We start from the raw sequence: 19,601 nt of genomic DNA on the forward strand, positions 1-19,601 counted from the left end.
AGATTATTTATGTAACGTAAAATTAAAAGTCCAACCCTTTAATTTCGTAGTGATTATATCATTGCAAATTCCCCAAGTTTTTAATTAATGTACATATTATTCACTTATAAAAAAATCTTTTCTTTTTTACTCGTGCGAAGAAATTAAAGAGTTACAATAAACTCAATACGTTTATAGGTCAAATTCATTTAGATAGTGAGAAGACAATATGGTCATATTTCAATATGAGCACATAAAAATGTAAGAAATATTTCATAAATTCTATGAATTATTTGATAATGTTATTGTTTTCTCCACTATTTTTAACTAGCTCCTAAAAGATTATTTATGTATTTTCTTAAAATTTTGTCATTTTCTCTTATTTTGTTTTAAATAAATTAGTCAAATATGTTCTTAAGGCGTTTGGATATCTAAGAGTATAGTGAATGCTTAGATAACCATTTTGAACTTGAAAATGCACCCGTGTTCTCCGTGGGACGAACAAGATGCATTGCCAATGTCTTAACGGACGTTCATGAAAAGTTTTGCGCATTTCATTGACGAATTTTTTCGTGGACATCCATTAAGACCTTAGAAATAGAACCAGTTCGTCCTGCGGAAAAAATGGTGCATTTTTAGGTTCAAACGAGCCCCAAAGCAGGCAAAGGCAGATTTTTTCGATTTTCGTGTGTTATAGCGCATGATTTTTTTTTTATTCAAAAACCTTGGAACAAATGGCTGAAATTTTATATGGACGTCCGTAAAGACCTTAGAAATGAAACCAGTTCGTCCTCAGGGAAAATTGATGCATTTTCAAGTTCAAACGAGCCCCAAAGTATGCAAAGACAGATTCTATCGATTTTCGTGCGATCTATCCCATTAATTTTTTTAATCCGTAAATCCTAAATAAAAATGGCAGAAACTTTTGATGGACGTCCGTTAAAACCTTATAAATGAAATCAGTTCATTCCGCGAGGAAAAATGATACATTTTCTAGTTCGAACAAGCCGCAAAGAAGACAATGACAAATTTTTACTGATTTTTATGTGCTATAGCCCATAATTTTTTCTGATCCAGAAATCCTGAAACAAATTGGCCAAAATTTTTCATGGATGTCTGTTAAGACCTTTGTTATGGAAGCAGTTCGTTCCGTGGGGAAAATTGTGCATTTTAAAGTTCAAATGAGCCACAAAGCAGGCAAAGACAAATTTTATCGATTTTCGTGTTTTATAGCTCATGAATTTCTTTTGATCTGGAAATCCTGAAAACAAAATGTCCGAAATTTTTCATGGACGTCCATTAAAAACTTAAAAATAGAACGAGTTTGTCCCACATGTAAAAATGGTGCATGTCCATTTATTTTTTTGATCCGGAAATCTCAAAATAAAATAGCTGAAATTTTTCATGGACGTCCGTTAAGACCTTAGAAATGGAACCAGTTCGTTCCGCGAGGAGAAATGGTGTATTTCAAGTTCAAACGAGCCCAAAGCAGGCAAAGACAAATTTTACTTATTTTCATGTTACAAAATGACCAAAGTATTTTATGGACGTCCGTTGAGCCTTCACTTTTCTTTGTACCTATATGCTCTTCTTCTTTACATTCTTGGTTTCAAATAACTCCTACTTGTTATAAAATGGGACCTAAAGAGCGAGGTTTCCAAATATTATGTGTTACAGAAGATCTGTCATAGATACGGTTGCTTTAACTTGACCTCATTTCACATTTACACGCTTTAACTTTGATATGCACAATATGCATTTAAACTTGTATAAACTTGAACAAGTAAACACATGGATCCTACTGTTGGGAATTAAACACACAACACACACAAATAATCTAGAGAAAAGAGAAACGGAACACAAACGGGACACACAAGAATTTAACGTGGTTCGGTTTCCCTACTCCACGACTGTAACAGGAGGATTTTATTTCACTTGTGCTACTCTGGAATTACAAATACAAGGATCATATTTATAGGAAAGCCAAATGGTTAACCTAGGGTTTCAGTAATGGGTCGGGCCGGCTCACAAGCCTCCACAAAGCCCAACAATCTCCCACTTGGAGGCTTGAAGAATTTCAACTGTCATCCACTTAGAACACTTGTATGTCTAGTAATCTTTTTCAACTCTCTCCTGCTACAGCGGCCTTCTCATCAGTCAACTGAAAGGCCCGTTGAAGCTCCCCGAAGCTTCAACACATCAGTCACGGCTGAAACTGCCCTTGACTCGTCCTCGGTCCCTACCGGCTCCCACTTGAGACACGAACTGCCGGATCCTAGAACTCCCTGAGAACAAACACTCTCCATACTCAGCAAGAAATTTTCTGGAGACGTATCAACAGCTGGAATACTGGTTCTCTTGACCCACTGTCTTCTAGGAGCCTTGGCTGAAGCACGGCCGGTGCTCCCACTGCCACAAACGCCTCTGACTGGTCTTCCTGAACCTTTCCTTGCTCGTTCATCCTGAATCTGACCTGTGGCTCTGGGTTTCTTTCTTGCAAAGACAACCTTCTTCTGCCCACGAGATTCTGTGAACCGGACTTTGTTTTTCTTCTGAACTGGGACGGTCACTCCCTCAGACGGTAATCCGACAATATACAACGATCCTCTTTTTGTTCCACGAGCCATGACAAGATTGCCCCTCACGACCTTCCACTGCCCATTTCCGAACTTCACATGATGTCCCTGTTCATCCAACTGCCTAACAGAAATCAAACTTTTCGTCAAGCTTGGAACAACTCTGACATCCTTCAAGGTCCAGAAACCGACTGGCGTCTTCAGCACCATGTCACCCATGCCCGTAACATCAAGAGCTCTATCGTCTGCAAGCCTTACCTTTCCAAAGTCTCCAATAACCAGATTCTGCAATGCTTCACTGCTGTGGGTAGCGTGAAAAGAAGCACCAGAATCCATGACCCAGGAATCCACATTGCTCTCCGCGCAACAGATAAACAAATCCTCGTTGACGCTGTCTTCTGCAATGTTGACTTGTTTGTCTTTCTGGCATTGATTCCTGAAATGCCCCACCTCCTTGCAGTTCCAACATGTTACACCTGAGCCATCCCGAGCCTTTGACTGACTCCTTCTTCGGTTCCTGCTCCCACTACCTCTGTTATTTCCTCTGCCTCTGACGACGTTTAGCATATCACCTGATGATTCTCCAGAACTCCTTCTTCTGACATCCTCGCCAAGAACGAGATCACGAATCTTCTCAAAGGTGAATCCATTAGGTCCCACTGAACTGGCAACTGCTGTAACCGTTCCGGACCAACTGTCAGGCAATGATGATAACAGTAGTAAAGCTTGAACTTCATCATCGAACTTAATGCCAACTGACAAAAGTCTGGCTAAGATCGAATTCAATGAGTTGATGTGCTCGGTAACTGAACTGCCTTCCTTCATCTTTGTGTTCACCAACTCTCTAATCAGAAAAATTTTGTTTGCTGCAGATGGCTTCTCGTACATGTTAGACAAGGCTTCCAAGATGCCTTTCGCTGTCTTCTCCTTAAGAATGTTGAACGCAACATTCTTGGTCAACGAGAGTCGGATAACTGACATAGCTTTCCGATCCAAAACTGCCCACTCTGCATCAGACAATTTTCCTTGCTTGTCACCCAACACTACGTCCAAATCTTTCTGAACCAGCAAATCTTCAATCTGCATCTTCCACCAACTGAAATCTGTACCATCGAACTTCTCAATTCGGAACTTCCCATCTTCTGCCATCTCAAAGGACTTCGGCAATTCCCTTAACGGCGTCTACAGACAGCGGGCGGCGATTTGGACGATGCTCACGATCTGGACGCTCGCGGCTGGATCTGAGGCTCCTCGACGCGGCGGCCACTGGACGGCAGCGGCGTTCTCTGCCTCGCTACTGCTGCGCGGCTTTCTCCCTCGCTGGGCTACGATCTGCGGCAGATCTCCTTCGATCTGGGCTGCCTGGTTCGCGGCGGCTGCTGCTCGCGAATGGCGGTTCCAGATCCTCGGCGTCTTGCACGGCTGTAGCTTGCGAACGGCGGCGGCACACTCCTTCCCGACGCGGCGGCCAACGGAACGGCGCGACGGACAGCACACGGACGACGGCTGTTCGCACCCTGCGCGGTTCTCCTAGCCGGCTGCTGCTTGAGGTTACCCACACGGTAACGGCGGCTACTCCTCCCTGCACACAGTTCTTCACACAAGAACCCTAGGTGACAATTTCTCACAGTTTGTGTTACAATGTTGTTGAAACCTCGCTCTGATACCAATTGTTGGGAATTAAACACACAACACACACAAATAATCTAGAGAAAAGAGAAACGGAACACAAACGGGACACACAAGAATTTAACGTGGTTCGGTTTCCCTACTCCACGAATGTAACAGGAGGATTTTTATTTCACTTGTGCTGCTCTTAGAATTACAAATACAAGGATCATATTTATAGGAAAACCAAATGGTTAACCTAGGGTTTCAGTAATGGGTCGGGCCGGCTCACAAGCCTCCACAAAGCCCAACACCTACGTGACAGAATACACGTAGGACATCACGTAGGACAAAAAATGTCATGTAGGACACGTGTGTCTATTTGTTCAACATTATATAAGTTTAAGTGTATACTTGTGCACATTTAAAGTTGAAAGACATAAATGTAATTTGAAACCTGGCATACATCACAAGTCCTTGGTGGTGAAAAGAGTGTTGCATTTAATCGAATCTGTTGAGCTTAAATAAAGAAGTAAGAATCGATACGATTCGAATTCGAAGCTTGCAATACAATTAAAAATTATACTCTCTTGGTCACTGAGATGTGCTCTTAAGAAAATTGCAGTGCCATTTTATGTTACTAAGTTTCTTCATTGAGCTTCTTTCTTTAATTAAATATCCTATTTGACAACCAGAATGAATTGTCACATTGTTAACTTGTCAATGACATTATTTATCAACTATTCATTGAAACCTAGTGTAGTTGGTAGCTTAGTCAACAAAATAATTAAGATGTATTTTCTTACATTAGTTCTACACCCTACATAGTTACTTGTAATTGAGTGCAACAACATGACCAAGGGGTGAAATTTCAATGTCCCCACAACTAGGAAACACATCCATTTCATCACTAAAGTCTCCCACACCACTTTTCACTGATCCCACCATTATCAGAAACTCCACACAGTGGACCTTGCAGATGAAAATAGTTGGTGGGACTACCAACCCATTGCTGAAAAAGACAGATATTGTCATCTTGTTGAGCATTAGTAGCTCCTTCTACTCCTTTTTCTCTTCTTTTCTTTTTGGTGTAAAGGAGGGGGAGGCTAAGATATCGGGTTCGCGTAATTTTATTTTACTATATTTCATAACTGTTTTGTCCAAGTCAGCTTGCATGCACCTGTTCGAGTTTTTACATATTGACTACTAAGGAGTGTAGAAGAATTTGTAGTAAGATCAAGAATCATATACTTTTAACTTTGTTTAAATAGGAGCTTGACATTAATATAGTATCATCTTCACTTTTTCAGAGAGTTGTTAAATGAAGTACAATATAGTAAGCTGTAAGCCTAAGTATACAGATATGGCCAGCAATTTATTGTTCATGTGGCATTAATTAACTAAACATTATATAGTTCAAAAGAGACAAAACAGGATAATAGAGGCAAATTGGATTTGAAAATGTGGAGAATCTTTTGGGAGCCACAAACAAGATTATTAAAATATGAAGGAAGAGTCCCAAGAGCTGATCTAGGTTTCTTTTTCTTGAGATTGCAGCATTCATTTGAGTTTGAAAATGTCTTAGCAGGAGAATTGTAGTACATTATTTAAAGGTTTTAACTTTTCAGCAACCCCATGTGGTCCCTTGAGTTTAAAAAGTCTAGAGGCAACGTCTGCATACACACTATCCTCTCTAGATTTCAGTTGCGGAATTGCATCGAGTATGTTGTTGTTAAGTTTCAAGAGTTGGTAGGAAAAAGAACTTTCTCAAATCTTAGGTGAATTTGATGGGATTTTGAATTGAAAAAAAAAAAGAAGTTAAAGTGAAACATGTTGTTATCCTTCTTCCACAAAAGTGGAAATTGGAAAGAAGCATCATTAAAAGAATAGTGTGTACTACTAGAAAGCAATAAAGAGAAATAAAGTGAAAAAGTAGAAGCTCCAAAAGAACTTTGGCAACTGAATAATCAAATGTAAACTTTAATTTAACCAAACTACAAGGCAATTGAAAGAAAGACAAAAAACACAAAAACAAAAGATTTGTATAACTATCTTCAAACAGGTTGAGTTCTATGATCATCAGTCCATGGCAAACTTACATTATCTGCAGAATTATGAAATTTATCCTTCTTAGACCATAGCCAAATCTTGGAAACAGAAAAACTCTCCCCTTTATTTCCAATCCTTTTGCCATAATTGTCTCCATCATTTGCAGAACTTCCATTGTGTCCACTTTTCTCTTTCACAATTCCCCTCATCAACTGACCACCACTACCATCAACACCATGATTTTTAGCACTATTGGGACATAATGCCACTTGCAATTCTGAATCATCCACCACATATTGAAAAGACCCCATTGAAAAACACCTTCTTGAATCCAAACTACTGTTACTAGTCTCTCCCATTTCCCTTTTTCCATTTTCAACAAGACTATTGTTTGTGTTCTTGAATTTGCCAAGTCTTACTGAAAACACCCTTCTTGAACTAATAGTACTATCTAAATCCTCATGTGGTTTTACGCTAGGAGAAACACCAACACCAACAACACTTCCATGTTCTGAAACCCCACCATTACTACATTCATCTCTTATTGAATCATCAAAGCAAAAGATTGGATTTTCAGCACAAAAACCAGGTGTGAAAAGGATTCCTCTACAAAGGGGGCAAGTTGAATTTGACAACAACCATGTATCTATACAACTTATATGAAAGGCATGACTACATAAAGGGAGCAACCTCAATTCATCTTGTTCTGAAAACTCACAAAGACAAACAGCACAATCAAAAGGCTCCTTCAAACCCACAATTTCTTTATAAAGAAACACAGGGAGAGCATCAATAAAAGCCTGATCTAAACCTGAGTCATGAAGATGAAAAAGCTGTTGTAACTGCCTTTGATAGGTACCAGAATCAGACATTTCAGGGTCTCTATTAGATGAAGAAGAAGACCACCTATGTTTCATCAAATACCTAACTAACAAATGCAGAACACCAGAAATAAAGAATATGATAGCTAGTATTACTATGATAAAAAGAACAGCTGGACTAATTTTGTTTCCAGATGAAGATGATGGGGTAGAGGAGTCTTTCTGAGGAGATGACAGAAGATGAATTTGATTCAAAAGATCATATTTTTCCCTGATTTCAGACTGAACCCAAGGCATTTTTTGGAACTAAAAAGACAATACTTTGCTCATACCTTTTCAAGAATCAGACACTAATTTTCATCACTTCTGCTGGTGGCATACAAAGACAAAGCCAGCTCATATATATTGAGTACTACAACAACTAGACCCACATTTTCTTTTCATTTACAAGAAACCCCAATTCAACTTCAACCCAAAACTACTCAATCAATCAATAAAGCAAAAAAGATGAAATCTTGAGCTGGATTTGTAAGAAGAAAAAACAACCCTTTTTCAGCAAGAAGTTGAAAAAAAAGAAATCTTGGGTAATTTCTTAACTTTTTTTTTCAAAATGACTAAATGATGGCAACAAAGAAAAATCACTTGGGAGTAGTATTTAAGTAGGTTCCAAAAATCAAAAGACCCCGAGTTAAAATTTTCGATAAGATATTTAAAATCTAAAAAAAAGACACACAAAATAATCAAAAATTCATCATTTATTATATATCTAAAAAGTTATTTTAATCATGTAAAATAATATAATTTTACATCGAACGAACCGCGTAAAATACTTAGAAGGCATTTACTCATATTACTATTACTTTTTAATGCCTACGGCGTCGTTATGAACATTTTACTATTAAAAACCCTGAAACAAAATCCCTTAACCCCTTCTTCAACTTTCAGTCTATATGCTCCTGGCTTCACCACTCTGTTGGCGCCTCTTCACCCAATCCATCCGCCGTCCTCCGCCGCCGTGCAAGCACTTTTCCGTTCTCCGCCGCTGCTTCTCATCTACGCCACCAATGGGAAAGGCTGCGAAAAGTTCCGAAGCTAATTCTAGTGCATCAATCCCCAAAGACGAAACTTATCTACAGAATGTTATTCCTAAACGTATCGCACTCTTCGAATCTATCCAGAATCAGCAACGCCTTCAACGACTTGCGCTCTCACCTGATCCTATCAAGTAAACTCTATTTTCTTACTTAAATTGTCTTAAAATGATTAAAAATGAAGAAGAATGACATTATCAGTAGAGTCGTTTTAACTGCTTTTAATTGCGTATTAATCAAACATTTTTTTATAGAAATTGGGGGCGATGTATGAATTTACACTGCATATTAGTACTTTGAGCTACATTTCTTTTTGACAAAAGGAACAGATGCTCCCAATTTATGTGAATGTGTTTGATTGAACATGAATTTTAAGAATAAAAGGAAGACTTTTTGACTTTTGTAGTCTGAAATAAGCTAAAGTTGGTAACTTTAAAGTTAAATTGTTACTTAATATAGAAAGAAGTCATTTTTTGGGGTCTAACTAATGTATTTTCTTCTAAGTTAAGATTTTGAATGTGGGTTATGATGCTATATAATTAGGATTGAGTTAGTGGATGGGACAATTAAGGAGGGAAAGAAATGGAATACCACTCCATTGGATATAGCAAAGGAGATATCGAAGAGCTTGGCTGCAAATGCGTTGATTGCGAAGGTGAATGGGGTGCTTTGGGATTTGTCGAGGCCATTGGAAGGCGATTGTAAGCTAGAGATCTTAAAATTTGAAAGTGATGAGGGCCGCGACACATTTTGGCACTCGAGTGCTCACATTCTTGGAGAGGTTTCAAGCTTTTGTCTACTGCATTGTGGTTCTTTTTTCATCATGTTGTGATTTTCAGAAATTATTATTGCTGAAATATTTTCTATGCTCATTTTTACTTTTGTTTATGTTCTTTTTCTGGTTATTTTAGTCGTTGGAAAGGACATTTGGATGCAAATTGTGCATTGGACCGTGTACAACAAGAGGAGAGGTATATATTAAATATTCAAGTTTCTTTTGAGAGCTTGGATGAATATGGAGGATAAATATAGTCAATTGCTTTGCGACGTAGTCGATTGGTTGACTAAATAGTTCTGCGGTCTAAGTCGTGGCATGAATTTTTTGTTCTCCTTACATGGCTTTTAGCTCGGATAAGTAATTAATTTCTTCGTTGGGAATCGATTAAATTGAAAACATCCAGCTAGCTAGCTCATGCACTGAAGTAGTTTCACAAAAATAATTAACTTCAGTTGCTATTTATTGCCTGACCACTTTATTTGATAGTTGATATCCTGGTCAGAACCTTCGGACAATTCTGTATCCCGCCTTCTGTTGTTGCCTTGACTGCAGCCACAACATGTGTTGATTTTCCAGATGAAAGAACCATCAGAAGGAAAAAAGCCCATGAAGCTTTAACTTCAGTACTATCATTTGAGCTTGAAATTTTCTGATGGACCAACTTCTTAGGAAGCAATATTCCCTGAATGAAACAAAATTAGATTAACAGTGTTCACTCCCTCCCTCTTCCTGGACCACCGTTTGGTCGCAGGGCTCTATGTCATTATAGTTTATTCTGTCGTCAGTTCGTATTGCTTCCAACCTGTAATGACATGTCTAAACTTCCATTGTAGGGGTTCTATTATGATGCCTTTTATGGTGATCTGGGATTAAATGAGGATCATTTTCAACGGATAAAGGAGGAGGCAACAAAAGCTGTTTCGGTATTACTCTTTTACCTGTCAGAATTGCGTTCAATCTGATTTACATAAAGTGCAAATGCTTGTTGCCACTTTGATTTTATCTTTCACTTGTGGTTTTTTTCTCTTTTTTACTTTTGAAGTCTCTTTTTGATTGTCTTAAAAAGGAATTGAACTTTTTATGGTTGAGTATCACGTTCCTCTTGTAAAAAGTTAAAGTTTTCTTGTTGTATTGTTAGGAAGTTGGAAAAAAAGGAAAATATATTCAAGAGATTCGAATGATTTATGCTCGTGAGGGGAGTAGGGTGAGTTTTGGGATCATAGGTGGTGCGGAAACAATACTTTGAGACTCACTTTCCTTAACATGTATAGAATTTCTTGCCAAAAAAAGGACGTCGCTCTAGGTCAATGAACACCATATGTAAATCCCTCTTCCTTTCCTGATTTTTTTCCATATTTTTCCATCAGTCTCCTCACAAGATGGATGGCTTCTGTGGTCAATCACCCTTGCATGAATCCAAACTGATTCTCGGAAATAGGCACACCCCTTCTTACTCTCATCTCCTCCACTCTCTCCCAAACTTTCATAGTGTGGCTTAACAACTTTATACTCTACTAGTTGTTGCAATTTTGTATTTCACCCTTATTCTTGTACAACGGAACCATTGTACTTCACTTCCATTCCTCGGGCATCTTAGCTGTCTTAAAAATGACATTGAACAAGCTAGTCAACCACTCCAAACATACTCTATCCGTGCTCCGCCAAAACTCCACCGGGATCTCATCTTGTCTTGTCACTTTTCAAATGAAAAATTCATGTAAGAACAGGCTTTCCTAATTGCTGAATTAAGAGAATCTCTTTAGAGCCATTTGGATGGCCTTGAAAAATAGCTTTTAAGTCAAAAATAAAAAGTCAAACTTAAATGACTTTTAAGTCGAAAAATAAAAAGTAGGAGGAGCCTACTTTTGTGTTTTAACTTATTTTAAGTTATTTTTAATCTCAACTTATTGCAAGTCATTTTTTGTTTATTTTTAAGTTATATTTATACTTGCCAAACACTTCCAAAAGTAAAAAATTTGACTTTAAAGTAGGTTTAATCAACTTTTAAGCCAATCAAAACACCCTCCTAGTTATGATAGTCATTGTTATCTGCCCGACCCAGTTTTAGAATATTAACCAAAGCAAGACCACTATCTATACATGTGGTGGACAGTGGGCACAGCTATGTCAATTATTTGGATTGGTCTTGAATGTACCCCCACCTTAATGGGATCTTTTTTCTTCTATGATCCTTAGTACATGCCTAATCAAGGATGCAATGATAATGTTGTAGAAGATTGTAGGATATAAGTGATATAAGACTGATAGGAGCTGTTAGAGATCTTTGTCATCACCTAGTGAGCACCTCAACAGTTTATCTTCTCCTCTCTGCTTCGGAGCAATTGCTAAGGAGCCGCTCTTCCAGTTGGTGCAGTATTTTGTTTGATTTTTCTGCGTTATATTCAACAGGCAACTAACTTTGCCTTGTTTTTCAGGAGAAACAACCTTTTGAACGCATTGAAGTTTCACGGCAGCAAGCTCTTGATATGTTCTCTGATAATAGGTTTAAGGTTGGATTGCTACGATCTGTAGTCTTTATCCTCCCAGGCTTTTCCTGTGTGCAACATTTTTAAGGTAGTTCACATCTTAATTTATTTTCCCTTCTTCTAATCAGGTTGAAATCATTAAGGATTTACCTGAAGATAAAACAATCACAGTATACAGATGTGGACCGTTGGTTGATCTTTGTCGTGGTCCCCATATACCGAATACATCTTTTGTTAAAGCACTAGCCTGTACAAAGGTGAGGTGCTGCATATTCTCATTGAAGAAAGACTCAGCTTATGTGTGTTGATTTGATTTTTTCTGATCAATCTAATGAATCTAGGCTTCATCAGCATATTGGAGAGGAGATAAGGACCGTGAAAGCTTGCAAAGAGTTTATGGAATATCTTTTCCAGATCAGAAACAGTTGAAGGTGACTTTGAAAAACTTTTTATGGAACTGTAGACCACTTGATTTCATATACTTCCATATCTTCTTCCCTTTTGAAAAAGAATAAAGGAAAGGAAAATACATGGAGAAAAAAGAGGAATTAAGTGTGAGACATTTTGGCTCTCAAACTTGTTTTTGAGTGATAATATTTAACAATTGGTTTGCTCTTTTTTAAAGTGCCCAATATTGCAGTATGGAATCCACCAAATGCATCAGATTTCACCTGTCGTGACTCGTAATTGTTATGTTTTGCCCCAAGTCTTCAGAATTTGTTGTCTTTTTTGTTTACCAAGGTTTTTGCCCTTTTCTGATGCTTTTTCTTGTTTGTGTTTAAGTCCATTTAAGCACGGAAAACAAGTGCATTATGCCTTTTTCTTTGGATTATATGAAACGAGAGTAATAGGTGAATATTTTAGAGCAATCTAAGGAATTTAAAGAAATCCATTTTGTTTCATATACACTTTGGTGAGCATAGAACTTTTATCATAGAGAGTTAGTAGTCTTGATGAGAGATCAAGAGTAGCTCACATAATATTGTAAGTATTTGATTTCTAGAGTGATTTATTAGTGAACACATATTTGATCTATCAGTAAAAGCAAAAGATGTCGAGTGTTAGTGCTGTCGTGAGTAAAGAGAAAAGGATAACAAAACTGCTTCCTGTGAGGAGTTTTAAATGAAACAATCTTTATCATAGGAATACCTAGATATGCTGGCGGAAGCAAAGAAATACGATCACAGAGAGCTGACTAAGAAGCAGGAGCTTTTCTTTTTTCATCCATTAAGGTAAACCTTGAAATTCTTGTAGTTACCAATGTCAGTGAAAAATGTTTCTCCATATTTAAATGAGATTTATGCATTTCAGCCCTGGAAGTTGCTTCTTTCTTCCACATGGTGCTCGAATTTGCAACAAACTGCTGGAATTCATAAAGAGTCAGTATTGGAAGAGAGGCTACGAGGAGGTAATTCACTTTGCTTAATTAAGTATATTGGTTGCAAGGATTGTTTGAAATGCAGACATGAACAATGGAAGTTTAGTTTCGGACTGCACGGACTGTTGGCTGGCTGAGTTCACTCTTCACATTTGCAGAAACTGTTTTCTTTTTTAAAATTGCATTTATTTCTTGATTTTATCTGAGAGGGATAGTCCCCTCCTAATTGTTAGTGGACTGATTCTGACCTCTGCATGACGAGATCCTCATGTGGTTCCTAAGTTATTCACTTACAATACATCCTTAGATTAGACCAATGTAGCAAGGATGCTGACATGTGGGTAATGTTGGGAACAAACCTTTGCACATACATACTAGTTTTAAAGAAGGGGGCACACGTTGAATGAAACACTATTATAGAGTTATGAGTCGTTCTGTTTATGAGTGCTTGTATTGATACGTGAGTTATGCAGGTTTGGAGTCCAAATATGTACAACATGCAATTGTGGGAGACTTCTGGTCATGCTGCAAATTACAAGGAGAACATGTTTGTGTTTGAGGTAGATTTTTGTACACCACTAGCTGCTTTGGTATAATGGTGCATCTCAATATGTTTTCCACTCTTTTTAAAACCTCTAATTTCTGAATATATATACTTGAGTAGGGAGTAATATGTTGGTTAGAGGGGTGCAACCCATATTTATACAAATGAGTGAGGTATAATTATGAGCATCAGAACTCAAAAATTTCTGATTAAGTAGATGAAGCTAATCTTCTAAAGGTCATACCAGAGGCGGCATCCTTGTTTTTTGGGAAAAAAGATTTTAGAGCATGGATCCTACCTCTGGAATTTGAACGCAAAGTCATATAATTATTCACAGGAAAAACTCTTGATGTTTTTTCTGCATATGAATTATGATGGATCAAGTTGGGTGCTATAAGACAGAGAAATGTAAATTCAGCAAACATCGGTGAGTAATAGTATAATTAGAAAAAGAAAAGAATATTTTCCTAAAATAAGGGTAAAAAAGGATAATAAATTAACTACAAATATCTATCTTTTAATTCCAATCCTTTACATTAAGTGTTCCATACAAACTTTAGTAGTTCTGTTAACGTGCTTACAAATCTTGAATTGATAACTAAAGAGACATGTATGTCTCCAAATATCTTACAGCTTTATTGGTCGGACTCTTCAAATATGTCGACTGGTGTGTGTCGGATACTATAAAATAGTGCATTTTGGAAAATCCCACACGGGTGCAACAACAATTTTGGAGGGTCCGAGCAACATAGTCTTACAGTGCTAATAAATTTACTTGCCAGCTATTTACTTTGGATAACTTGTGAAAAGGATTAGGATAGAAAATCACAGGTTGTACAGTAGAAAAAAATCTTCACTTGTTTGAGATTTTTTTTTTTTTTTGAGTTACTTAGTTCAGACAAATAATCCAGATTTGTGTTTTTTTTTAAACCCTTCCTATTTGTTGGAGGAATGTTTACTTAAAATTGGTTAGGTTCTGGCCATAGTTGTAGCTTGTTGTCTTGTAAGAAGTGCTAATTCTGGATGATCAGATTTTTCTAGCCATAGTTCGTGTAATGTTTCTTGCTTCTTCATGCTGCAGATTGAAAAACAAGAATTTGGGCTGAAGCCAATGAATTGCCCAGGTCATTGTTTGATATTTGATCACAGAGTTCGTTCTTACAGGGGTGAGCTTTTCCAAGAGTTACCTTTCGCCGTTCTTGCTTTGCTTGTATGGTTTTGGTTTATTGTTGTTCTGGCCTGCAGCTTATTGAAACTAAGGCATGCCTAATCTGGTGTTATCATGCTAATGTAGAGGATACTTGACCATGTGAAGTGTTGATGCTACTAGTAACTGCAAAGCACTTTAGTTTGCCCGATAGTCATGCTAAGTCAGCTTATCAAATTTCAAAGAATCTCAGTGCACCTTTAGGGGTGAAATTTCATGGAAATTTTGTTCATCTTAAAGGATGGCTGTTTAAATGTACAACATACTCACTTCTAATATTCTTCTTTCATAAAGTGTTCTCATTATTACCCATTAGTAACATCCTATAGCTTTTGCACCATAATTCATATGGTGACTATTTGTTGTCTTTATAGTACTTCTGTTTTCTCATTGATGTCGTTACAACTGCAAGCAACACCTTAATGGTTAACCAACAGTTCAATAATGCAGAGCTACCACTTCGTCTGGCTGACTTTGGAGTTCTACACAGGAATGAAGCCAGTGGTGCACTCACTGGCTTAACGCGTGTCAGGAGATTCCAGCAGGTAATCTTTTTATTTCCTTTATCTTTTATAGAAGATCAAGTAAGTGTTTTCCTAAGTAGCAACAATAGTTCGTTTCATACATGAAATTTGCCATGTGTCTTCCTGAAGAATCTGTTCCTATGAAAACCTTATTTCCGACTCTTTTGCAAGACAACCTTTGATTTTTCCCTATTACTTTGCAGGATGATGCCCACATCTTCTGCAGGGAGTCACAGGTTGGTTAAGATTAATTATGCTGTAAACCTACGTCATCAGAATACTAGCTTGACCTATATTCTTCACAATGCAGATTAAGGAAGAAGTCAAGGGTGTCTTAGATTTCATTAGCTATGTGTATGAGATATTTGGTTTCACTTTTGACCTGAAGTTATCAACGGTACGACTTCTGTCTTTTAAATCATTGATCAAATTTGTTATGAGCGGTTTCTGCTAAATATAGGTCCTAGATTCATTCATTGTTATAATAATCATTAGAGATAGGTGCGATGGTTTCACCTTTCTAACATTCTTGACTGTTATGTACTTGTCTGGAAAGTGAAGTGCAAGTGCAATGGTATTTTCCATTTATCTGATATTGGGCTGTTTCTTATGTGATATTATTGATGTAAGATGCATTTTATTTATGTTTCCATATTTTACACATGAGGCGTTCATCTTATTTACGTTCACACTCACTCATATTTCTGACTTGCAGAGGCCTGAAAAGTATCTTGGGGACTTGGAAAGTTGGGAGAAGGCTGAAGCTTCTCTTGCAGAAGCATTGAACGAGTTCGGGAAGCCGTGGGAGGTTTGTTATCAATATTTTTTGGGATGTAAAAGGTTGAGATAATGAGTTTTGTCCCTGGCACTAGTTTAGTCTTTTTTGTGATTGAGCTAACAATGTTTTCTTATCTTCCTAACTTTTGTATTATTCTGCACCAATGAAATTTCTTTAGTTCATTTTTTTTAAAAAAAAGGACATTTAGACATCATTTGTTGTGATTCTACACCTTTTTTTGTGCTTCTTTTGTATTCTCTCCATTCAAATTTATATGTCGATCCACTTAATACTGATCCCATCTACTATAGTTTTGTTTACAGAGTTTCACTAGTTCTAGGAATTCTTATTTTCTTATATTTACTCTTTTACTACATAAAGTAATATCTAAACTCCTTGCACAATCAAATAGTGTCTTATAAAATGAGACATAAGGAATAGTTTCTGGGTTATACAACAGAAAAAACGCGGGGCTGGGGGTGGGGGGCACAATTTTTCTATCTTATATATGAAAAATGAGGTAGTCACCCTATTGTGTCATTATTTTTGTCTGTTCTTTTTGTGATTGCTTTAATATTCCCTTGTACTAAAAGAATCCCATTCAATCAGATCAACGAAGGAGATGGAGCATTTTACGGTCCAAAAATTGATATCACTGTTTCTGATGCAATGAAAAGGAAATTTCAGTGTGCAACATTGCAGGTTAGAGATTGGTCTTATTTTCTTTGGTTCATTTCCAGGAAAAAGATCATTCACCTTTGAAATTTCATTTACCTGCATGCTCTCTTAGCAAGGGCTTTCACACCAAGTAGGAAATATCATCTGAATCATCTGAATGCTTTTCTTTTCAGCTTGATTTCCAACTTCCTCAACGATTCAACCTATCATACTCAGCAGAAGATGAAAGTAAGAGGGAGAGACCAGTTATGATACATAGAGCTATACTTGGATCAGTTGAGCGCATGTTCGCTATTCTCTTGGAGCATTTCAAGGGGAAATGGCCTTTCTGGCTTAGTCCACGTCAAGCGATGGTCTGCCCTGTTTCTGACAAATCTCTGTCGTATGCATTTGAGGTAGTTACATTAACGTACTTCATCTAACAAATAGCATTTTCATGAATTATTGTTTCCTCTGTAGTTCATCCATTATGAAATGTAGTTCATCCATTATGAAATTGCGTCAACCTTTTGTTCGTCTTTCATTCAGCTCCGGGAGCGGATACATGATGCTGGTTATTATGTTGATGTTGATACCAGTGACAGGACAATCCAGAAAAAGGTTAGTGTAATGTAGTTTATCAGGTAGAATGTGTGTCTGGTTTGCATTAGTTCTAGGTCATTTAGCAATTTTTGTATGAACTTATGGTTAATTCTACAATCCAGAAAAAGGTTAGTGTAATGTAGTTTATCGGGTAGAATGCATGTCTGGTTTGCACTAGTTCAAGGTCATTTAGCAATTTTTTATATGAACTTATCGTTAATTCTACAATCCAGAAAAAGGTTAGTGTTCAATTTTTGTATGAACTTATTGTTAGTTTTCAGCGGTTTTTTAGGCCTAAAGACTAAGTAACAATGATTTTTCCTGTTTGTTGAGAGAGTTTACTCTATAAGGAGGAAATAAAGGCACTATTGTGAAAGCTATTCCACAAAACCTGGCAAGTTTATGACGTTGGTCTTGTTCACAAGTCTGTGCAAAGCGCTGTTGAAATCATTAGGATGGTCAACTTGATCTTATAATTTGTAACTGATAAATAGTCATACTGCCCTTCAGATTTTGTCAAATTCAATGAGGGTCAATTTTATCAATTTCTCTTCTTTAAAGTGGATCTACCTACATCCGTGGACTACAGGGTGTGACATAAGCTAAGTTTATTTGGAGATTTACTTGGCATAAAAGACAAATCCTTCTAATAACAGACATTATGTTTTTTAAGTCCTTGTTTTGATGTATCAACTGAAGTCAATAATGGTTCCTACTTTTGTGACTGGAATGGTGGCATATTAAGGACTGGCAAGGACTTCTATTCTCCTGATTTTTAAAGCTACATCTGGTTTCAGAAAGGCTACCAGAAAAGCTTATTAGTGGACTGAAAAATAAGTAGTAGTGACGTTACATTCACAGAGTAACAGTTACAAGTGGAAATTTTCTTGTCTATCGGATCCTGTACTTTGAACTGCTGAAAGCATGCAGTATTGAGATTGGATCAGCGTGATGCTTTCAGTTTTTAAGCTATATATGCTTGAAGATCTGATAAATTTCTCTCAAGCAATACAAGTTAATCTCAAATCCAAAATTTTTCTTGGCCTGCTAGAAAGAAATTCTTGTTTATGGATGTAAATGTATATGCAGGTACGAGAGGCTCAAATGGCACAATATAACTATATTCTAGTTGTTGGAGAAGCTGAAGCTAGTAGTGGGCAGGTATCTGCACTGTTCACCGACTTGCACTTCTGTATCACCCAGCATGCACTACTATGCATCTTTTTATAATGTGTAACTGAATAAAATGCTTTACTTTGAGACGAGGGTCTATCAGAAACGACCTCTCTACCTTCACAAGGTAGGCAGGCGTAAGCCTGCATGCACAGCACCATCAGAAGTCATTACACAATTGAAAGAATTGCAAATTGAACATGAAGGACCTTGTAGAGAACTTTAAACTATTTAATACGTTTCACATTTTGGTGGTCAATCAGCTCGCCTCCTTGCTTGACAACTCTGTGCTTTTCCTTGGCGTGTTTCGACTGAGACTGATTGATTTGCTTGAAAAAGAAAAATATATTTTTGACTTCCCCCGGGCTTCTATGTGATCTTCCTTGTGTGTAAATGATGTCACAGGTGAGCGTTCGAGTGAGAAGCAAGCCTGATCATGAAGTCATGACAGTTGACGGCCTCCTCACTCACTTCAAAGATTTGGTCGCGTCATTTCAGTAGAGGAGTCATCGTTTCTCTTGCATTATACCACTGAAGAGATGTAGTCCACAATCAAGGTTCAATTTTATCTTACATTGTGTGAGAATGTAACACATGCCAACACAAGTTAATTTTTTTCTTTTTTTGTTCTTAAGCAATCAATAGCCACATTTGTATTACAATGCTAATATAGATTCAGTAAACTTTTGTTCTGTACCCTCATTTTTTCTCAACTATCAGGATGGTAATTTGTCTCAGTTGTAATCAACAGTTCAAAGTATTGATTTGAGAGTTTACTTGTTTTCGTCAAACTGATCAGCAGTACTCCGCAAATGTTGAGCGGCGCAATGATGTTTTCCTTGTACTTGATTATGTCTTGCTCTACCATTTTTTCCAGAAAAGAGAAGATTTAAGATCATATATAGTCCTCATATTTGACATATTAATCTTAAAACTCTTCCCAAAGAGTCTCTTTTGTTCTTTGGTGAGGCAATAAATTGAAACTCCATTGCATTATTTCATTTTCTTATATGAAATGATTATTACTACTATATACTATATATGATCATATATCATATAGAAACTCTTTTTTGCCATTGTAATGCAATCAACTCCTTCAAAAAGGTTCAATTCCAATTAAATCTTTTTCCAATGGTCCCCTTTGTGTACGGTTTATGCTCTTTTACCTACCACTATACTCACGTATACACTCTCTTTTACTTTTTTTCTTTTAAAAAGAGTAATCATTTTCCTTATTTTCCCCATCTTAGTGTTCAAGGATTCCTTTTTTCATTTTTTAATGATTGTTAATCAAATGAAAGTGTCAAATATTGCTCGGATGGTAAACATGTTGTGAGTTCGAGTCATCA

The 19,601-nt window shown here is 37.1% G+C and overlaps 2 protein-coding genes across 2 annotated transcripts; one reads left to right on the plus strand and one right to left on the minus strand.

Moving 5' to 3' along the window:
• Positions 1 to 6,088: 6,088 nt before the first annotated feature.
• Positions 6,089 to 7,704, minus strand: LOC107019002 (RING-H2 finger protein ATL47). Its single transcript, XM_015219592.2, has one exon. The coding sequence runs from the start codon at positions 7,328 to 7,330 to the stop codon at positions 6,218 to 6,220; it is 1,113 nt and encodes a 370-aa protein (XP_015075078.1). The 5' UTR covers positions 7,331 to 7,704; the 3' UTR covers positions 6,089 to 6,217.
• A 240-nt stretch (positions 7,705 to 7,944) lies between these two features.
• On the plus strand, positions 7,945 to 19,043 carry LOC107020565 (threonine--tRNA ligase, mitochondrial 1-like). The gene is made up of 20 exons (XM_015220980.2): positions 7,945 to 8,258; positions 8,668 to 8,905; positions 9,036 to 9,095; positions 9,736 to 9,825; positions 11,338 to 11,412; positions 11,517 to 11,645; positions 11,730 to 11,819; positions 12,532 to 12,620; positions 12,700 to 12,796; positions 13,240 to 13,326; positions 14,392 to 14,476; positions 14,968 to 15,062; positions 15,245 to 15,277; positions 15,352 to 15,438; positions 15,757 to 15,849; positions 16,429 to 16,521; positions 16,671 to 16,892; positions 17,026 to 17,097; positions 18,169 to 18,240; positions 18,658 to 19,043. The coding sequence occupies exons 1-20, from the start codon at positions 7,984 to 7,986 to the stop codon at positions 18,751 to 18,753; spliced, it is 2,178 nt and encodes a 725-aa protein (XP_015076466.1). The 5' UTR covers positions 7,945 to 7,983; the 3' UTR covers positions 18,754 to 19,043.
• The last annotated feature ends 558 nt before the right edge of the window (positions 19,044 to 19,601 follow it).

Source organism: Solanum pennellii, chromosome 5 (assembly GCF_001406875.1).
Source record: "Solanum pennellii chromosome 5, SPENNV200".
In the NCBI taxonomy this organism is placed as follows: domain Eukaryota; kingdom Viridiplantae; phylum Streptophyta; class Magnoliopsida; order Solanales; family Solanaceae; genus Solanum; species Solanum pennellii.